The following is a 19,007-nucleotide window of genomic DNA, read 5'->3' as shown; positions in this document are numbered from 1 at the left end:
CCACTATTTGTACCAGGGATTTTACATGCATGATCCAGTTTTATCCTCCTATCACCAATACTACTGAGATAGTTATTCTTATCACAATTTACAAAAGAAAAACCTGAGACTTAGAGATACTAAAATCATGCATTTGGGTGGGACTGAATTAGAATGTAGATCGTCAGACTCCAAAGACAAAATACTTGTTATGTAACACGGCTATATTCTTTTCTTCAAAACTATTAACATCATCAAGAAAGGAAAAGGACGTCTTCATTTGTATACCCCATATTACCCAGTAGGGTGCTGGAATAGAGTATGTGTCAATAAATGCTTGTGGTATGATTGAATTCAGAGAGTCAATTTTTATCTTCCATTAAGTAGATTTATGTGTATAGTTCTAGAATTTCTAGGGTCTATTACAAATTCACATTTTTAATTTCACTGATTTTTTTCAAAATAAATAATAATTTGTTGGAAAATACGGCCATCCATATATATTGTGGAAAATGTCTACAATGGTTATGAAACATTTTTCTTGACACCAGTATTGGGATTGTTTCTCTGGGATTCCCAAAGAAGAACCATGACTTCCAATAATTTTACATTTAAGAGTAAAAGTACCCAATTGAACAAAATTATTGGTGACAGAAGTTCCTAAAATGGCATCAATATGCAGATCTACCTGCCTGTACCACTCGGTTCCCCACACTGCCCTTTGCTAAATCCAGTTGATCACTCCTGGTAAAAAGTAAGCCTTGGGTCCCAAACTGGGTAGATGAAAGCCTCTTAGCAGATATAGGATAATCTGGGCTATGAGTGAAAACTGCAAGTTTGATGTGGGGACTTCCTGGAGGCCTGGAGTTATGGAAAGCCTTCATCTGTCTTCGCCTGAGAGGATAATACCCAGGTGGCTGTGGAGACAGAGCATTGATAACTATCAGCTACAATCAGAGTGCCTTCCAAAGACCAGGGCTTGTGCTAAGTGTGTTATGCAAATTGCCTCTTATCTATAAACAACTTTGCAACCTAAGTATTACTACTGCCAGTTTACAGATGAGGAGACAGATATTCAGAGCGATTAAATTAAGGGCAAAGAATTAATAAGTAGCAAGGTTAGCATTTGAGCCAGTTTTCTTTGATGTAAAGCATGTTGTTCTCAGGAAGTTTTAGGTTTTCTCCATATATTCCAATCAACTAGAAGGCTCTAGGGAGACAATATCAATGACGACTCCCCTGAGTTTTGGAGAAATTTTTATATAGAGACTGGAAGTATCTGTTTTCTCGGGGAATCCTTTGTTAGCCTCTCTGTAAATTATGACCTCCTAGTAATACTACCATATATTAAATTGGATTTTATATTAGGATAATTAAAACAATTTTGAACTAGAGAAGCAATAAACCATATGACCAATGAGACAGAACAGAGCTCAGAAATAGACATGATTTCAAGATGGAGAATATAATAAGTCCTGAAATCTTATTTTGGTGAGTGATGAAAAAATGTATTATTACTTAAAAATGTGACTGCTAACTGGGGTGGGGGGAAATCTTGATTATTCTTTACACAGAAATAAACTTCCAATGCAACAAAGATGTTAATATTTTAAAAAACAACATTAGTGAAAAGTACAAGTGTGAGGCTTTTTCTTTTTTAATTTCTAGAATGAAAAACACATTATTTGGCATGATATAAATGCCCAAAGTCATTAACAGCAATGATATTTTAGTTGAAAAATGTTCTACAGTTTTTAAAAAAATGCATCAAAACAAAATTAAGATATACAAGAAAATGAGAAACATATCTTCAGCAAATTTGAAAGATGAGAGCCTATTAGTCTATAAATTATTAGGACAGAGAAAAATAGTCTAGTGGAAATGAGCAAGAATAGCGCATACACACAGAAATATAAACTATCCAACAAACGTATGAAAAATATTCCCCATTTTACTCGTAATTAAAGGAGCTGAAATCAAAAGGAGATATCTTTTAGATGTTATATTGGTAAAAATTAAAATGTTTCTGTTGGCTAAAGTCTGAGGCAGCAGGCTCATACGCTATAGGGACTGGCATTTTGGAAGACAATTTGTCAGTCTCAGTGACAATATATAGAGTGTTTAACCCTGTGATCTACCAATACTAGACCTTTTGTTTCTATAACATACATATTATAAATCAACACAAAACTATGAGACTTAGAAGACACACATCTATATAATTATAGATTGGTGTTTCAAGTAAGATTTCTTTTGGATGAAGTTTCCCTGCTTGAAAGGAAACCTAACATATTTAAAAGTTCAAACACCCATGGAATAGATTATAATAATTCCCCCAAAGTGAAAAATCCCTGGAGCTAAAATTCTGGGCTTTGTGAATGAAGAAATGGATTTGACAGAAAATTAAACAGCTGAGGTCAGGATTTTAGGGCTTAACCTTTAAGTTCACACCCTTCTTTTGGGAAGATGTAGTTCCTTCATTTCTGAACCCTTAAGAACTCTCTACCAGTAACGCATCTTCAGCATGTCTGAAATTCTGTGTACCCAACTTCTCTGTGTCTCTCTTCCCACCCACTCCCCTTCTATGATCATTGACCCATATCCACGCCCAGGCCCACACGCACCCTTACAAGGTTACTTACTTCCTCCAGTCTCCACCGGTTAAAAAGTTTATTGTAATTTCCTGGGTGGCCTACAAATCTGTAAAAAGGCATTTTAATTCATTAGCATTTATGTGGGGTTGACTGAAGAACATCTAATGCATCACAACAAGTGCATGTGTAGGTAGACATCAAGGTTCACTGGGGCATCTTGTCCCCGAACTGCTGACTTAGACCATGCTTACACATCAAAGTACCTGACTTAAAAAGGAAAAAAAAACGTGGTGTGTGAATGCCATGCCAGTGCGGTGAGAAAGTACAGACAAACCAGCCAAAGGAAATTTTCCACTTTCACCTGTAGATCTTTAATGTTCTGTGCACCTAGCTAATGAACATTAATGTAATGTGCTGAGTTGTTTAGTTTAAAATGGTTCTAGCTTCAGTACCGGCTGGAGTGTTGAGCATAGTTTAATACACTTCTTTTTCATATTGTGCAGCAAAGACAGGGGAAAAAAATGTCATCGTGATAGGTAGAAGTTTCCACACTAAGGAACTATAACCTAGGGTTATACAAAAATCATTTTCGTATTTAACAAAACCATCACTGATGATTGGATAATCATCATTCAACCCAAGCATGGCACATAGGTTTTATTTTTTATGCCAACTTTAATTGGTAGTGGCACCTGTCCTGTACTTTGAATGAAGTTTTTTGATTGAAACATATGTGAAGACTGACTAGTAGTTTTCTAAGGCAGGGGACAAGAATTTGTCACCCTTGTTAACAAACTGGCAATGGAACGGTTGGCAATCTTTTTCACTCTGCAAAGACAACATGCATAAAGTTGACTTACCTCCCCAAAAAGAAAGCAATATAGAAGATAGAACTATTTAAATTAACAAACTGGAAAAGGAACATCTTCAAAGCAAAGCTGTTTTCCCACTCAGATTCTGTTCGAGGATATTCTAAAAGGAAAAGAGGATATGTTTACATAGATGAGGTGAAAAACACGAAATATGGATATAGACTCAGAAACCCCAGGTTCATGTTCTGAACATTTACTAGTTCTACAAGACATTCAGCATCTCTGAGTTGTAGGTCAGCATCTGCAAAATGTGAATGATGATATCTGCTGTACAGGGTTGATAAAGGGATCTAACGATACAATCTTTAGACTTTTTCCAGAGCTACACAAATACAATGCCTGCTATTCATATACAAAGATTTTCAGGATTCTCTCTGCTATTGTCATTTAGAAGTAACTATATACATTGGATCAGTCCTTCACCCAAACTGGCTATGCTCGAATAAGGACCTAAATTATCCACAGAGTTCTTTAAAGAATAGATATTTTGCACAGACAGAAGTGGAATGGTAAAAGGAAAGAGGGCTACCTCAGTCATAAGAGCTGAGCTCCTATCTCAACTTTACACCTAATTTTCTGGGCATCTCAAGTTGATCTCTTTACATTTTTTTTGCAACCAATTTTAATGTTTATGAAACAAGGAATTAGGCAAGATGATTTCAAGAACATTGTCCATTCTTATGTCCTATGTTTCTATGACTCTTAACAAACAAAAATAATGAGAGAGATGGGATAAAGGTGGCAGTGTGTATTGTAGCCTCTACTCCCACCCAGTATCCAAATAAGGCTAGAAGAGCTGTATGCACAGCTAATATGCATTTTCATACAATTAAAGAATTCAAGAAGGATAGAAAATAGATGGGATCTGATCTCAAGAAAAGATGGGCCCCGACGTATGCATGATCCAGACACAGAACAGGGGAACTGGTCTGGCGGGAGTCCAAGTCCAACGAGAGTATGTGCCAGAAGTGACAGGGGTCTGTGGGGCGGTCCCCAGGCTGACTGGTTGGTGGGCCATAGTGACAGCAGTCTGGAGAGCCTGTGTTGCTCCAAAGTTTTGGTTGGTTGTGTTTTCACCGCTGCTGCATTCTAAACAGTTTGCAAAGTTAGCATAAAACTTATTTAGAGATGAGAATATGGATTTTTAAAAAATCCCCATTGTGTAGTTTGTTTTTGGTTCTCCACTTCTAATTTTATTGTGTCATGATCCACAAACGTTCCTGTGTGATTTCTGCTTTGGGTCAAAAAAGCTGCAGTTTCACTTGTTTTCAAATTATTTGGATATATTTTGTCTATGTTATCAAGTGTTTGAAAAGAACATGTATATTTTTTGTTGAGCATCCCATTTATGTATATTTTAAGAGAAGCTTGTTAGTTATGATATTCAAATGCTTTGTATCCTGGCTTATATTTTGAGTATGGTTTCATCAATTTTGGGGGGGGGATTTCTATCATGTTTTGCTTTCTACATTTTGGAGGTTTATAAAAAGATATAGACAAATCATGACTATTGTACTGACCTGGTAGACTGTTCATCAGTATGAAGTATCTCTCTTTCTCAAACAGATATTAAATTTTGGTTTGCCTAATATTAACATGGTGACTTTATTCTTATTATTTTCTTCATATGTGTGTTCTTGTTCTTGAATTGACTTCTGTCTGACAAAACTGACACTCTTTTCATCAGTTGGCTTAATTTTTAAATTTTTGAAATGTTTGTTTATTTTTGAGAAAGAGAGAGAGACCACAAGCAGAGGAGGGGCAGAGAGGGAGGGAGACACAGAATCTGAAATAGGCTTCAGGCTCTGAGCTGTCAAGGGTAGGCCCTCGAGACTGGAGTAACACTGGGTTCAGGGAGGGTAACTCTAAGAAGAAAAGAAAAGGAGTAGAGTACTTGATGTTTTTGAATGTGTTTAGAGACCATTCAGAGTTGAGGCAGAAAGTTTGGGATAAATTAAGGAAACTATGTAGAAAATCAAGGAAAAGTATTATTAGCATCATGAAAGTATAAAGGTTGTATAAGAAAGGAAACAATCATAGTACACCCCATACTTTATATATAAAAAGTTATATAGAAAACAATGATGTAATAAACACTGTTAATTTGAGTTAAAGTTCAAATTCGTTGAGGGGTTCCTGGGCGGCTCAGTCGGTTGAGCGGTTGAGCATCTGACTTTGGCTCAGGTCATGATCTCATGATTCGCGGGTTCGAGCCCCAGGTAGGGCTCTGCACTGACAGCTCAGAGCCTGAAGTCTGCTTCGGATTCTGTGTCTCCCTCTGTCTCTGTCCCTCCCCTGGTCACACTCTGTCTGTCTGTCTGTCTCTCTCTCTCTCTCACAAATAAACGAACATTAAAAAATTTTTTACAAAAGTCCAAATCCGTTGACTATAACTACTTTGGAAGGAGGTGAAATTATGTGTGTATAACATGTGACAGAGGGAAAGTGTGCGAGGAGAGAACACTGCAGAGAATGTTAAGACCTAAGTTCTTGTCATTTGGAATAGAAAGGCAATAGCTTCCCAAAGCTGAGAAATCCAAGAATGTCAGAGAAACACATTATTTAGAAATAGGATAGGAAATAACAAAAGAAATTACTAAAATTATTAAAAAGTAGTCTTTCAGGAAAGTGGAAAATCAGAATGGGTAATGTGGCAGAGTACTGGTTTTACTTATAAATTTCTTAATACTATTTTGCCTTTTAATTTGTGTACATATAGTACAACATTTTGGTAAAAACAAATATTTGGGGGAAAGCCCAAAGACCTGCTAAGGTAGGGAAAAAGCACTTCCATGTAGGGAGAACTAGGTGTGCTAACTACATAAACTGCCTCTCTGTAGTTATACAGAATGCTCCAACCTTCCATGCATGTCTTTCATTTTGATTGACAATTTATAAAACTGAAGTTGATATTAAAATACTAAAATAGGGGTGCCTGGGTGGCTTAGTTGGTTGAGCGTCTGGGCTCTTGATTTCAGCTCAGGTCATGATCTCACAGTTGGTGGGATCCAGCCCCACACTGGGCTCTGCTCTGACAGCCCGGAGTCTGCTTAGGATTTTCTCTCTCCTTCTGTCTCTGCCCCTCCCCAGCTTGCACGTGCTCTCACACTCTCTCTCTCAAAATAAATAAACATTAAAAAATGCTAAAATACATAAAGCAACTACAGACTGATATGTCCATATGTTACTCTTTAACTAGGGAACGAGGTAAAAACAAAGGACTTACCTAAGTTGGTGAGAAGGTAAGCAATTTTTTCATAAGCCTGTAATAAAAGAAAACAAAAGTGAATGTTATTTCTTTTCTTCTAGAAGAGGCTGATATTTACACTATTCAAGGAAAGATCTAAAGTGTAGTCCACAAAGTGGCTGCATTTATAAAAAAACTTTATGTTTATTTATTTTTGAGAGCAAGAGAGACAGAGTACAAGCAGGGGAGGGGCAGAAAGAGAGAGGGAGGCACAGAATCCAAAGTAGGCTCCAGGCTCTGAGCTGTCAGCACAGAGCCAGATGCGGGACTCCAAATCACGGACCACGAGATCATGACCTGAGCCAAAGTTGGACGTTCAACCCACTGAGCCACCCAGGCGCCCCAAAGTAGCTACATTTTTAATTAAGCTGAAGCATACTTTAAAACTTACTATGTGGTGCTTTACACACACACACACACACACATACTAAACACGTATAATGTGTAATATAAACATGTTATAAATGTGTATGTATATATACAGACACACTTGGTTTCTGTAATAATAAGTCTTTTCTGGTAGCTATCTTTATTTTCATTTTATAAATCAAGGAAATGAGACTTTAAAAAACTAAAAATATTTTTTTAACAAAAGTCATTCAACTAATCAATGGCTGATCTGGGATTTGATCACCAAGTTATATATACTTTTAACTATATTGGAATTCTAAGTGGAAGTTTAAATTCCTTATTATTGACAAAGAATTTTCAAGCTAAGACAAACAGTGTGTGGTAGTTTGCATTCCCAAAGAACAAACCAGGTTTGGTGTTACAATAAGACTGGTAAGTAAAATCTGTGGAATCCAAAAGTAAGTTACAAGCACAACTGTGTTTTGTGGTAACAGTTTTCACCTTCTGCCACCCTCCCCCTTCTCCTCTTACCCAGTCCATCACTCATACAGACTCAAGGAGAGGAAACCTATTTCCCAAAATTCCAAGTAAACATATTGCAGAAAACAAATACGCTACAGGCAGAAAGGTAGTGTGTGCTTGTGGGTATATGTGGGTACATGTCAATATAACTACATAACCCCATAATTCAACACATTATTCTTCAGATTATAAATTCCAGGAACTCTACCTGTTGGCATGCCAAATTAATAGGTAGGTATCTGGACACTCTGAAAGTTGTTCACTTTCCCTAACAGTTCTTTCACTAAAACTATTGTGATTATTCATAATCTGCTTGATTCAAAACTTCTTCTGAAGAGCTATCCTGAGCCAGAAAGATTATATTGAGTATAAACAGTCTCATTCTACCTCTTGTGCAGTTTGTTGTGGTTTTTGTTTTAATTTTTAGCTATATACACAAACTGTGGTTTTTTTAAAATTTTAGAACAAGACTACTTGAATTCATGAGTACCAAAATTGTCTTCACATGTTCTTTTCCAAGCCCCATTTATCAAGTAAGATGATTATAGAATCCACACTCCAAAGCAGTGTGACAGGATAGACTTACAAATCAACAAATAGTACTTCCACAGTACTGTGCTTCTAGCACTAAATTCAGTGCCCTCATAGAGAGTGAAAGAAAATTTTACTTAAATAACTGCCATTTAGAGTATTTGGCTGGTGCCAAGCAGTGCTTCATATATAATATTATTTAATTTGGTCCTTACAACAATTTTATCAAATAGGTATAATTATCCCCATTTTACAGAACAGGAAACCAATGTTTAGAACGTCAGGTACCTTGCCTAAGTAACACTACTAAACTAACAGCCAAGTCAGGAGTTACTATTATGGTTCCCTTGTACCATTTATCCTGTGCCTTGTCCCAGAAACTATTTCTGATTTTTGTCCTAACACCTGGCACACAGAACCTGTCTGTTTCCCTGCAATGGAAATATCCATAGGAGATGCCCCAGTGGATTACAGTAATCTTTGGAAGAATGTTATAAATCACAAAAATGCTGTGTCACCCCTGGAAATATTGTCTTGGAAAGCTTCCTGGGGTACTTGAGAACCTGAATCATCAAAGGCCCCGATGGTAGCTAACTGGCACCACCATGATGATGAGCTACAAAGTCAACTCCTGCACACTGACTTGTTAACTCCAAAACTACAAAATGCAGGAAGAAACCATAATTAGATATATCTAACTGTATGCAAGCAATCATGGGCTGTGTGTGTGTGTGTGTGTGTGTGTGTGTGCGCGCACACGTGCACACACACGTTCACACACACGTGCAAGGTGGGAATGGATATGTATTTGGGGGAAGAGAGAATAGGGAAGTTCAGGGACAATTGTTGTGGTCACTACACTATATATGTACATTATATATATAGATCTCTTGTCGGAGAAGCTGTACTTGTTTTAAAGTTTATTTATTTATTTTGAGAGAGGGAGAGAGGGAGGGGCAGAAACACAAGAGAGAGAATCCCAAGCAGGCCCTGTACTGTCAAGCATGGAGCCCCACAGACTGAGATCAAGCATGACCTGAGCCAAAACCAGAAGTCGGGCGTTTAACTGACTGATCCACCCAGAGGCCCTGGAGAACCTATACTTCTAGCCATCACTCTCTAGTGCATTCAGTAAGCTGAAATTCTCTTGGTCATATGTATTAATTATGTTAATTATGTTAAATTATGTTATATTGATTATGAGGAATTTCTAATGGGCCAGATAGTGTTCAAGAACACAGTAAACAGGGGTGACTGAGTGGCTCAGTCGGTTGGGCATCTGACTTTAGCTCAGGTCATTATCTCACGGTGTGTGAGTTTGAGCCTTACATCAGGCTCTGTGCTGACAGCTTGGAGCCTGGAGCCTGCTGTGGATTCTGTGGCTAGTCTCTCTCTGCCCCTCCCCCACTCACATTCTGTCTCTCCTTCAAAAATAAACATTAAAAAAAAAAAGAACACAGTAAACAGACACACACAGTCTCCAGTTTCATGGAACTTACATACCAGTGGTTAGAGACAAATGACAAATATGCAATTGGTCAGGAAAAGAATAGTACCCAAAGGGAAAATACACGAGGCTGTGTACATAGAGAAGGGTGGTGGGCACCCTTATTATTTTATGGTGTATTATATAGTGTATTAAATGGTATTATTTTATAGTGTGGTCAGGAAAACATCTCTGAGAAGGCAACAATTGAGCATACAGCTCATATGTGAAGTGAGGGAGGGAGCCAAGAAGAGATCTGAGCTCACTACCTTGGAAGTGAGCAGAAATAGGAAGTGGGAGTTCCCTGAGATTGGACGCATTTGGTGTGTTAAAGGGCAAGGATGTTGAAGGATCAGGAGGGGAGGCAGTAAAGGAGCAAGGTAGTAAGAAAGGAGTTAGAGAGGTCTCAGAAGGAAACCATTTTTCAGGGCCTGGTAGTCCACGGTAAGGTCCGTAGAATTCAATTCTACCTTTCTGAATTTCTAGAAACCATGGATATAGACATGAACAAACTAATGTTTTTTTTTAAAAAGCTGGTCCTCTTATTAAGTGAGTCATTTGGCATTACCTCTTTTCCACATTAAGAGGTGTGGTCCAATCCTTTGATCCACCCTATTCCACAATAACCTATTTGCATTGTAATTGGTAACCAAGTGTTAAAGAAGTTAGGTACATTTGAGGTCTTCAGTGGTTAGGCCCATGAGAGAAACATAAGAATGGATGTTCTCAAATCTAGAGATGGAAATAAATCTCTCATGTGAAAGAGTCCAGAATCAACATGGAATACTTTAGTTAAATGTATTTTGAATTATCTTTTTTTTTTTTCGGTGATAGTGTACTAAGGGTACAAAAATTTTAAAATGAAAAGAAGAATATCAAAAAAAGCTCATTCTTTTGTTGACAATGTTGAAATAGTTTAACTGGCTTAATCCCAGATATTTCAAACTACAAGAGTATTTCTTCAGTGATGTTTCTATTTTCTCTTTAAAATTACACATTAATCATGAGACCGGACAGCTGTCATGCTACTGTCACCTATTCTTTAATTAATTAAGATTTGATTGCCAGGCAACAAGAATATACATTTTGGAATACTTGACATTTAAGCATTTTTTAATTTCTATTTTTCAAAAATTATCTTATCTTGTCTTATCTTATCTTATCTCATCCCTGAGATCCTGACGTGAGCCAAAATCAAGAGTTGGATGCTCAACCCACTGAGACACACAGGTATCCCTGCACATTTTTAATTTTCATTAAAATCTTCTTGGAAATATTACCTGATATAATAGTAACCCTGCTACTTATGGTACCTTTAAGTAGTATAGCATTCAGGGCAGCAACATAAAGGACAAAAAAGGATGGGATTAGTGAAGAGTAACTCCTGGTTTCAAATTCTGGTTTTGTGGATTTTTAGCTGTATACCTGGTAAAGAGATGTTAAAATAATATGTTGAAGTTTTAATCATTGTTAAATTATTTGCGATTTAGTTTTGAAAATGTAGTTTCTGATCTTGGCTATGTATCAAAATTACCTCAGATCTTTTAAATTGGTGATTTCCTAATGGCATTTTAGAGACTGGCTGGATCAAACTCACTTAGAGAATATTTTTGAATATTTTGTTTTATATACAGATTTCCTAGCTCTACACAGGAGATTCTAAATGGGACTCAGAAATCTCTAGTTTTTCAAGTGTTCCAGGTGATTTGAAGCTTAGTAAGAACAGGAAACATTCTTCAGTACTTTCATGATCTGTAGAATGGACTTGTGATCAAATTTTAATTATTTTCACCCATATTTTTATCCCAAATGAATATTTACTTAGGGATGCTATGATCCATTTGTTTTGAAATCTTAGAGGATGTATATTCTTTTTAATTATTAGCTTGAATGAAAATAATGAGTGCTGCAAACTTGAAAGACATTGAAAATATAATTCCAATAACAAAAATAACTTTGAGCAATTATCCAAGATGCTAAGATTTCTGCAATGTGAATAATATTCAAGATGCTAGAAAATTTAGAGAACAGAGTATTTAAAATTTATTTGAAGAATATATTATAAATATCTTTTTGACATAGGCAAAAGACCTGGAGATAGAAAAGTGAGGAGGCCCGCTCATAAGGAGCTTACACCCCGATAGTGGGAGAAAAGTCATGCTCCAAGCACTGTAACAGGAGAGCATTTACAGGAGGCATTGTTTAGTTCTATCAAGGGAGTCTGATAAGGAAGGAGAATAGGCATGTCCAAGCACCTTGTGAGAAAAATAAACACAAAGAAGAGATTATTTGATTCTACATTTTGGATTGAGAAAAAGCTTTATGGAAGGAAATGATCCTTTACTGGAATTTTCATAGATAAAGAAATAGCTTCCAAGGAGATAAAAGAAATTACAAAGGTAAATAGAGGAAGCACTGTGGACCAAGAGATAGGGTTGTGAAAAAGTAAAATGCCAGGGAGCAAGAAGAGTGGTTTGAAAGGGAGGGAGTGAGGCCCAACTTTAGACAAGAAGAGAAAGGAAAACTGACTTTAAATAATCAAGTCTTCCATGCCTTGCTAATAAATTTAGAATTTACACTAGAGGCAATGGAAACCTGTTAAGCAGTTTCAAGTACAAAATAAAATGACCAAATCTGCAATTTAGAAAGATCCTTCTAAGAGCAGTGGCCAAGGGAGATGAAAAGAGTTGAAAAACAAAGACAGGAAGACTAACCAGTGAGAAGGCTACTGCAATGGTCCAAGCTAGAAATTACAAGTAGCTGAACTAAGGAAGTAGAAGTGAGAACGGTGAGTAGGGAATTGGTAAGAGAGATGTTACAGAAGCAGAAGTCACAACAGTCATTGACGCGATGAAAGAGACAAAACAAATGCATGAATGACTTAAGATTTCTGGCTGTATACGTTAAATATTAAAAGTTTCTGATTTAAAAAATTGTTAGACTGATTGAAACGGCTTTGCCATGCCTATATTTAATAATTTCATGCACATGTATTATAGCTGAAAAGCCTATGAGATTAGTAGACTATTTTGACTGACGCCAAATGCTCATTTGGAGGCTATGGTAGCACAAGGATCACACAGTCTAGCTATTAAGAAACAAAAAGCACATTTTTATGTGCTGCATATTTAGTGTTTGTCCAAAAATAACAGATGGTAGTGTTTGGTATTCTAGGTCATTCTTTTTGGTGGTGTTATTTTTTTAGAGTGTTGACATTTTAAGATTAATGGTTTTAATTTATGTTTATTTGATTAAGACCTTAAATTGACCCTGTGGGTTCAGGTAAATTAGATGGGCTGTTAAATAATGTGAAGTGCCTTAACATCTTGAGTAGGGGGGGAATACATAAATTCAGAAGGGCATTATGGTTTTATACTGATTAAATCGGAGGAATATGACATTCTTTTCACATTTGTTGAGTTGGCTTTGTAGTTCAATTCCTTTATGCTAAATCCATTTAAAAAATCTTTTCCTAAGTTAGTGGCAAGGGCAAAGGAGAAATTTTACAGCTTAGTTCACCTCCAACAATCTCTAAATCTTTATGTCAAAATTCCCAACATTTGAATAACATTTGAAATAAACATTTGAAAAAAGAAAGTCAGTTTTGTCTTCTCTCAGGAACAATGGATGAGCTATAGCACTAGGTAGTTACATGGGCTCCTGTATTAATTAAGTAGAGCTAGTGGGATTTTGAGAATCTCAAAAGATTGTTTTTATGACAAAAATAATGCTATCCTCATCGGCCTCCGGAGATCTTATTTCTACAATTAGAGATTCACTCCATCTAGTTCAGCCTTTGTTATCTGTAAAATGCAGTACTTTGGAGTAAAGAATATATTGAACCTCATTAAATGTACAAACTCAGTGAGAACAAATTGTATCTGAAGCTTATGAGAGAGAAGACTGTGTGTATGTGGGTTCATTGTTATTCCAGGGAAGGGATGATAACTGGGGTTGGGGGTTGGAAATGGGGCAGAGTCAGAGCTTAAGGGATTGGTCATTCAGCAGCACCTGGAATAATACGAAATTGGAGTTTGGTACACGAAGGGAAACAGCAGCAAAATTTCAATTTCTTGAATTTTTGGTGAAAATAGAATCCTTTTGTAAGGAAAATGTATGAAGGTAAAGGGTCCTATTTTATTCAATTATAGGTTCTGATCATGACAAGTTCTTCAGCTTAACTGAAAAGATAGGTGGAAATTAAGGATTGAACCCTGGACCTGGAGGTTCTGTTCCCAGAAGTGTCATGCTTGCCTTCCCAAGCATAAATTAATGATACACATTGGGTTTCTTCATTTTCTTTGTCTATGTAATAATTTCCATCTTCAAAAATATTAGCCCAGTTCATTAATTCACTTAAGATATTTTTGAAGACCAGTAGGTCTTTGGAACAAACTGTCAAACACAGGAACACAGGGTACTCTTTTGAAGGCACTAACACTTGATGGTGAGGGGAATAAACAGAAATTAAACCATTAACATTGATGACCTCCAATGGGTACAATGAGTTTATGGTTGGATGGGACAATGGTGGAATTTTGGGTAAAAAATAGCAACTTTTCTTATTATTTTTAATGTTTTCATACTGTCAGTACATTATATAGCAACAATGTATTAATTTTGTAATTTAAAACTAAAAAAGATAAAAACAATAGACTTCAGAAAGGAAAAAAACTCATTAAAAAGAAGTAAGACTACTGAAAATTAGTCCAGTGGTATGATTTTTGCATGAACCAATTAAATATTTCAAATTTTCTTATATTTTAGACGTACATTGGATCAAAAGACATAATACAACATGTTAGATGTGATTCCCTTTCTACAGACAACTCTGAGTACTTAGAAATTTATGAATGAGTAATAGGTAATATTTAAAGAAAAAAAGTGAAAAAATTATAAATAAATGAGATGTGGTTTGAAGAGCTTAAAAAGAACAAAGAAAAGATTATTGGCATTCCTATATCGGACTGAAGGTTAATAAATAAACTCTATCATTTAAAGATGAAAAGAAAGGGAAACATTAAAGAAAATGTTGGAAAAAAAAAAAAAAAAAAAAAAAAAAAAAAAAAAAAAAAAAAAAGGGGCGCCTGGGTGGCGCAGTCGGTTAAGCGGCCGACTTCAGCCAGGTCACGATCTCGCGGTCCGTGAGTTCGAGCCCCGCGTCGGGCTCTGGGCTGATGGCTCAGAGCCTGGAGCCTGTTTCCGATTCTGTGTCTCCCTCTCTCTCTGCCCCTCCCCCGTTCATGTTCTGTCTCTCTCTGTCCCAAAAATAAATAAACGTTGAAAAAAAAAAAAAAAAAAAAAAAAAAAAAAAAAAAGAAAATGTTGGTATTTTGCAATAAAGACAATGGGGTGTATATAGACTTATAAACAGAAATAAAATTTTAAAATATTGAAGAGAAGCAAAGAGGAAAAAGGTTAACATTTATTGAGACCCATCCACATACTAGAAGATCTCACTTAATCTTTCAATACTCCTATGCATTAGTTTTATCACCCTCATTTGAACGCTCAGAGATGTTTGTGGCATGGCTAGGATCACAAAGATCAAGTGCAAATCTTTGCTCTGCTTCTGTCCTGTGTCCACTGCTTTTTATTCAGACACCAAACTGAGGAGAGACACCACAAAGTGATGAGAGCCTGGGCAGTATTCAGAGGGCAGGGGAAGGGCAGGGGGCACACATGGGAACAGAGGGAATAGAGTGTGTGTGTGTGTGTGTGTGCACGCGCGCTCATGCACGTGTGCTGGCATGCGGCTCAGCCACTGATAAACCTTTTCTCTATGCAGTGAAAGACAAAATTTAAAAAGTGACCCAAGTTTGCTACCTGGGTGGGTGTGGTTTTATGGATGGCTCATATATAGAGTAAAAATAAAGTGCATTCCATTTCTAATTTGTTCCAAATTTTATGCCATGGTAGAATGTTTTAAAAGTAAAGATTCTTTTTTTCTGATTATAAGTAAAAATCTACATATAAATATTTGAAAGAACCAAAAAGGTTACACTAAATCAAATTATTATCCCACTATTGAGAGATAACCACATTTTATTGCCATTCCTTACAGTGTCAACATTTTATTGTTATTCCTTTATAGTTTAAAAATGCAGGTATGTTCTAATGGAAATCAAGTGCAGTTGTAGATGCTTTGTATGTATCTGCATGTCATGTCCTTAAATAATATTAAAATAGCATTTTACTTGGTTATATTATGTTCATTATATAGAACTTGAATTAATATTCTCTTATTTTTGCTCATTTAAGGGGTCTGTTGCCAATATTTACTACTTTAAATAATACAATAAAAACCTATCCTTCTACATAAATCTTGGCCTGCCATCATTTATGATTTCTTTAAAATATCAGAAATTAATATCAAATATTTATCTTTTACTAGTTTTAAATTTTTTTTTTTCAACGTTTATTTATTTTTGGGACAGAGAGAGACAGAGCATGAACGGGGGAGGGACAGAGAGAGAGGGAGACACAGAATCGGAAACAGGCTCCAGGCTCTGAGCCATCAGCCCAGAGCCTGACGCGGGGCTCGAACTCACGAACCGCGAGATCGTGACCTGGCTGAAGTCGGACGCTTAACCGACTGCGCCACCCAGGCGCCCCCTCTTTTACTAGTTTTAAATGGAAAATAATCTTATTGTAAAAAAAACGTGAAAATGCAAACTATGTTTACCATTAGACAATATGTAAAGAAAATAATCACCAGTACTTTTCAGAGATAAGTACTGATAACATTTTTATGTATACTTGGGATTTTTATCTGTGTAGCTGTAATTGCTCATCAGTTTGATTTTTGATACTATCTTTGCCAGATATATTTTTAAAATCAGGTTTATGTTTGTTCATCAATCATTACATCTTTGTCTAAATTTGGGATTAATTTATACAACAGGAAATTATCATCTTTTTACTTAAAATTCAAAAGAACATCTTATTAATACGGTGTTTTAGATGACATAGCATTACTTTTGTGTAATCATTATTTTTCCAATTTTTTCCATGTTTGATAATGTACTCAGGATATCTACTTTTACTTTTAGGAGTTTTGAACATAATTTTTTTTCCAGAGAACCTGACATTTTTCCTGAGAATTCTAAAATTTATCAGCATAGTGATTACATAATACAATATCCTAATATTTTAATGTCTTTCGTATCTGTAAGTGTATCTTATTAGGTACACTTATTAGTGGTTATTCACCTATCAAATACTCAGTGGCTCCCCACTGCTCACAAGAAGAAAAAATAAAAAAAAGATGATGTCCGAATTATTTACATGCTATTCCAGATCTCCACAGCTAGGCACTGATCTACTTTTCTAATTTCTCTTTCTTCATTCTCCAATAAATTTATGTTTTATAGAGACCCTTACCATTCCCTTAGAACAAAGAATATGCACTTCTGTGGTTCTGTACATTTGTGGGTTGAATTTCCCCAAATGACAATTCACTGTCTGCTCTTTCTTGGCTCATCAGAATAAGTACCCTGTCCTCTCTGCATGGAGTCTTCTGATACACTATCACAACCCCACCAATTTAAGGGGCAGTGTGTGGTTTCTTTCCCATTTTACTCAAAGCCCTCTGTGCTTCGACTATGATAACTTTCATTCTTCAGTGTTTTCCATGTCCCTACTTGCCTGTAAGGTCATCCTAGATAGCAGGACTCTGGACAATCATTTTTATGTCAACTAACCTACTAAAAATAAAAAAACAAAGTCAATTTAAGACCAGACTGGTTGGTTGCTTGTGTTCCCTAGAAATAAACACATCATTTATTTAGCCTCCTTTTCCTCACGTAATGAAGCCAATCCAAATAATCTTTGTTTACTGTAAAATTGTCATAACCAATTGATTTTGTTAGAACCAAGATCTTTCACTGTCTACCAGAAGAGTATAATCATAAATATAAAAACCTACATCTATGCCATGAATGGCTCCTCCTTCAATGTAGTGACTTGTGCAGTGTGCAACCTATAGTACCTTACATACATTACCATCCATGCCTCCCCATCTTCGTATTATATTTTTTTCAGTGTTTATTATTTACTTTAATGTATGAGCCAAGGACATAAATTAAATATATTATGTGGTTTATTTGGAGAGACTGCAAACAGTATTTTCCTTCTACCAGAAAAATTAATCTGAAGAAAGCTGATCCCAGTAGGAAATATTAACTATCATCCTTGCATTAAAACTTACTTATCACAATCACTTTTCACTTTTCTTTGAAAATCTTTCCTGATTATTTTAAATGGTCCTAGCCCTCTCCAGTCTAAACACGCAAAGCATCTGTGTCAATCTATATTTGGAACCAAATGCACATTACCTGTACATAATATCAACATCGTTAGTTGTATATTGCTCATATATCTACAAAAATTATCTCATGATGTAAATATATCAGCATTAACACTTAGTATATGTATGATCTAGGACAAGTTATTTAAACTCTCCAAATCCGTTTTCTTATTTACATAATGGAGAGAATACTGGTCTTGTGTCATTGTTGGAATAATTAAAGGACAGAGATTATCCTAAGTGTGCTAAACAGTGCCTCCTGTCTTCAGAGAAAATAGGACCCCACCCATAGTCCTTGCTGAAAATGTGGACCTAGGCATAATAATGTCCTCTCATCCATATAGGTCACAAGTCAATCAGTGGACATGATGTTGAACCAATCAGATGCTCTCTCTGAGAAATTAGTACATTGAAATAGTAGATAATTTCAGTTAAACGGACTATGGAAACCTGACCAACATGGTCATGTAGTTAGAGCCAAAGAAGATAACAAAATCATTGCAATACCACAGCATCCCTGGCGGCTATGAGAGAAAGATGGATCATGGTTAAATAAAGGCAGACATTTCTTGATAGAAGAGGGTAGACATGCAAACAGAAGAACTGAAAAAGGAAGAAAGAAAGAAAGAAAGAAAGAAAGAAAGAAAGAAAGAAGAAAGGAAGGAAGATGAAAAGAGAAAGAGAAAGGATGGGTGGATAGAAGAAAGGAAGGACGGAAATTAGGAAGGAAGGAAAGAGGGAAGTTAAGAAGGATGGAGGAAGGAAAGAAGGAAGGAGGGGAGGAAGGAAGGAAGGGAGGAAGGAAGGAAGGAAGGAAGGAAAGAAGGAAGGAAGGAAGGGGAAAAGAGAAAGAAAAAGGATGGGTGGATAGAAGAAAGGAAGGACGGAAATTAAGAAGGAAGGAAAGAGGGAAGGAAAGAAGGGTGGAGGAAGGAAACAAGGAAGGAGGGGAGGAAGGAAGGAAGCAAGGGAGGAAGGAAGGAAGGAAGGAAGGAGAAAAATGCTTAGACCCAGAGAAAGAGAAATAGAGTAGCTATTTTCTATATCACATTAAGCCTTGGAGATAACAAGCTTTCTATTTCGAATAGATTTTTCTATATCTTTGTAACAAATTCTC

At 36.2% G+C, this 19,007-nt stretch overlaps 1 protein-coding gene across 1 annotated transcript in view; it reads right to left on the bottom strand.

The window, feature by feature from the left end:
• The window catches only part of ANO3 (anoctamin 3), a 279,115-nt gene that overhangs the window by 24,218 nt on the left and 235,890 nt on the right, over nt 1-19,007 (bottom strand). The window contains exons 18-20 of the mRNA XM_032594840.1: nt 6,672-6,708; nt 3,434-3,545; nt 2,622-2,679 (exon numbers count right to left, since the gene is read on the bottom strand). Coding sequence (XP_032450731.1) covers nt 2,622-2,679; nt 3,434-3,545; nt 6,672-6,708 — 207 coding nt within the window. The remainder of the gene's footprint in view (nt 1-2,621; nt 2,680-3,433; nt 3,546-6,671; nt 6,709-19,007) is intronic.

The sequence above is a fragment of the Lynx canadensis genome, chromosome D1 (genome assembly GCF_007474595.2).
Source record: "Lynx canadensis isolate LIC74 chromosome D1, mLynCan4.pri.v2, whole genome shotgun sequence".
NCBI lineage: Eukaryota > Metazoa > Chordata > Mammalia > Carnivora > Felidae > Lynx > Lynx canadensis.
Note: the sequence above shows the minus strand (reverse complement) of the source record. Positions and strands in the feature narration are given on the sequence as shown.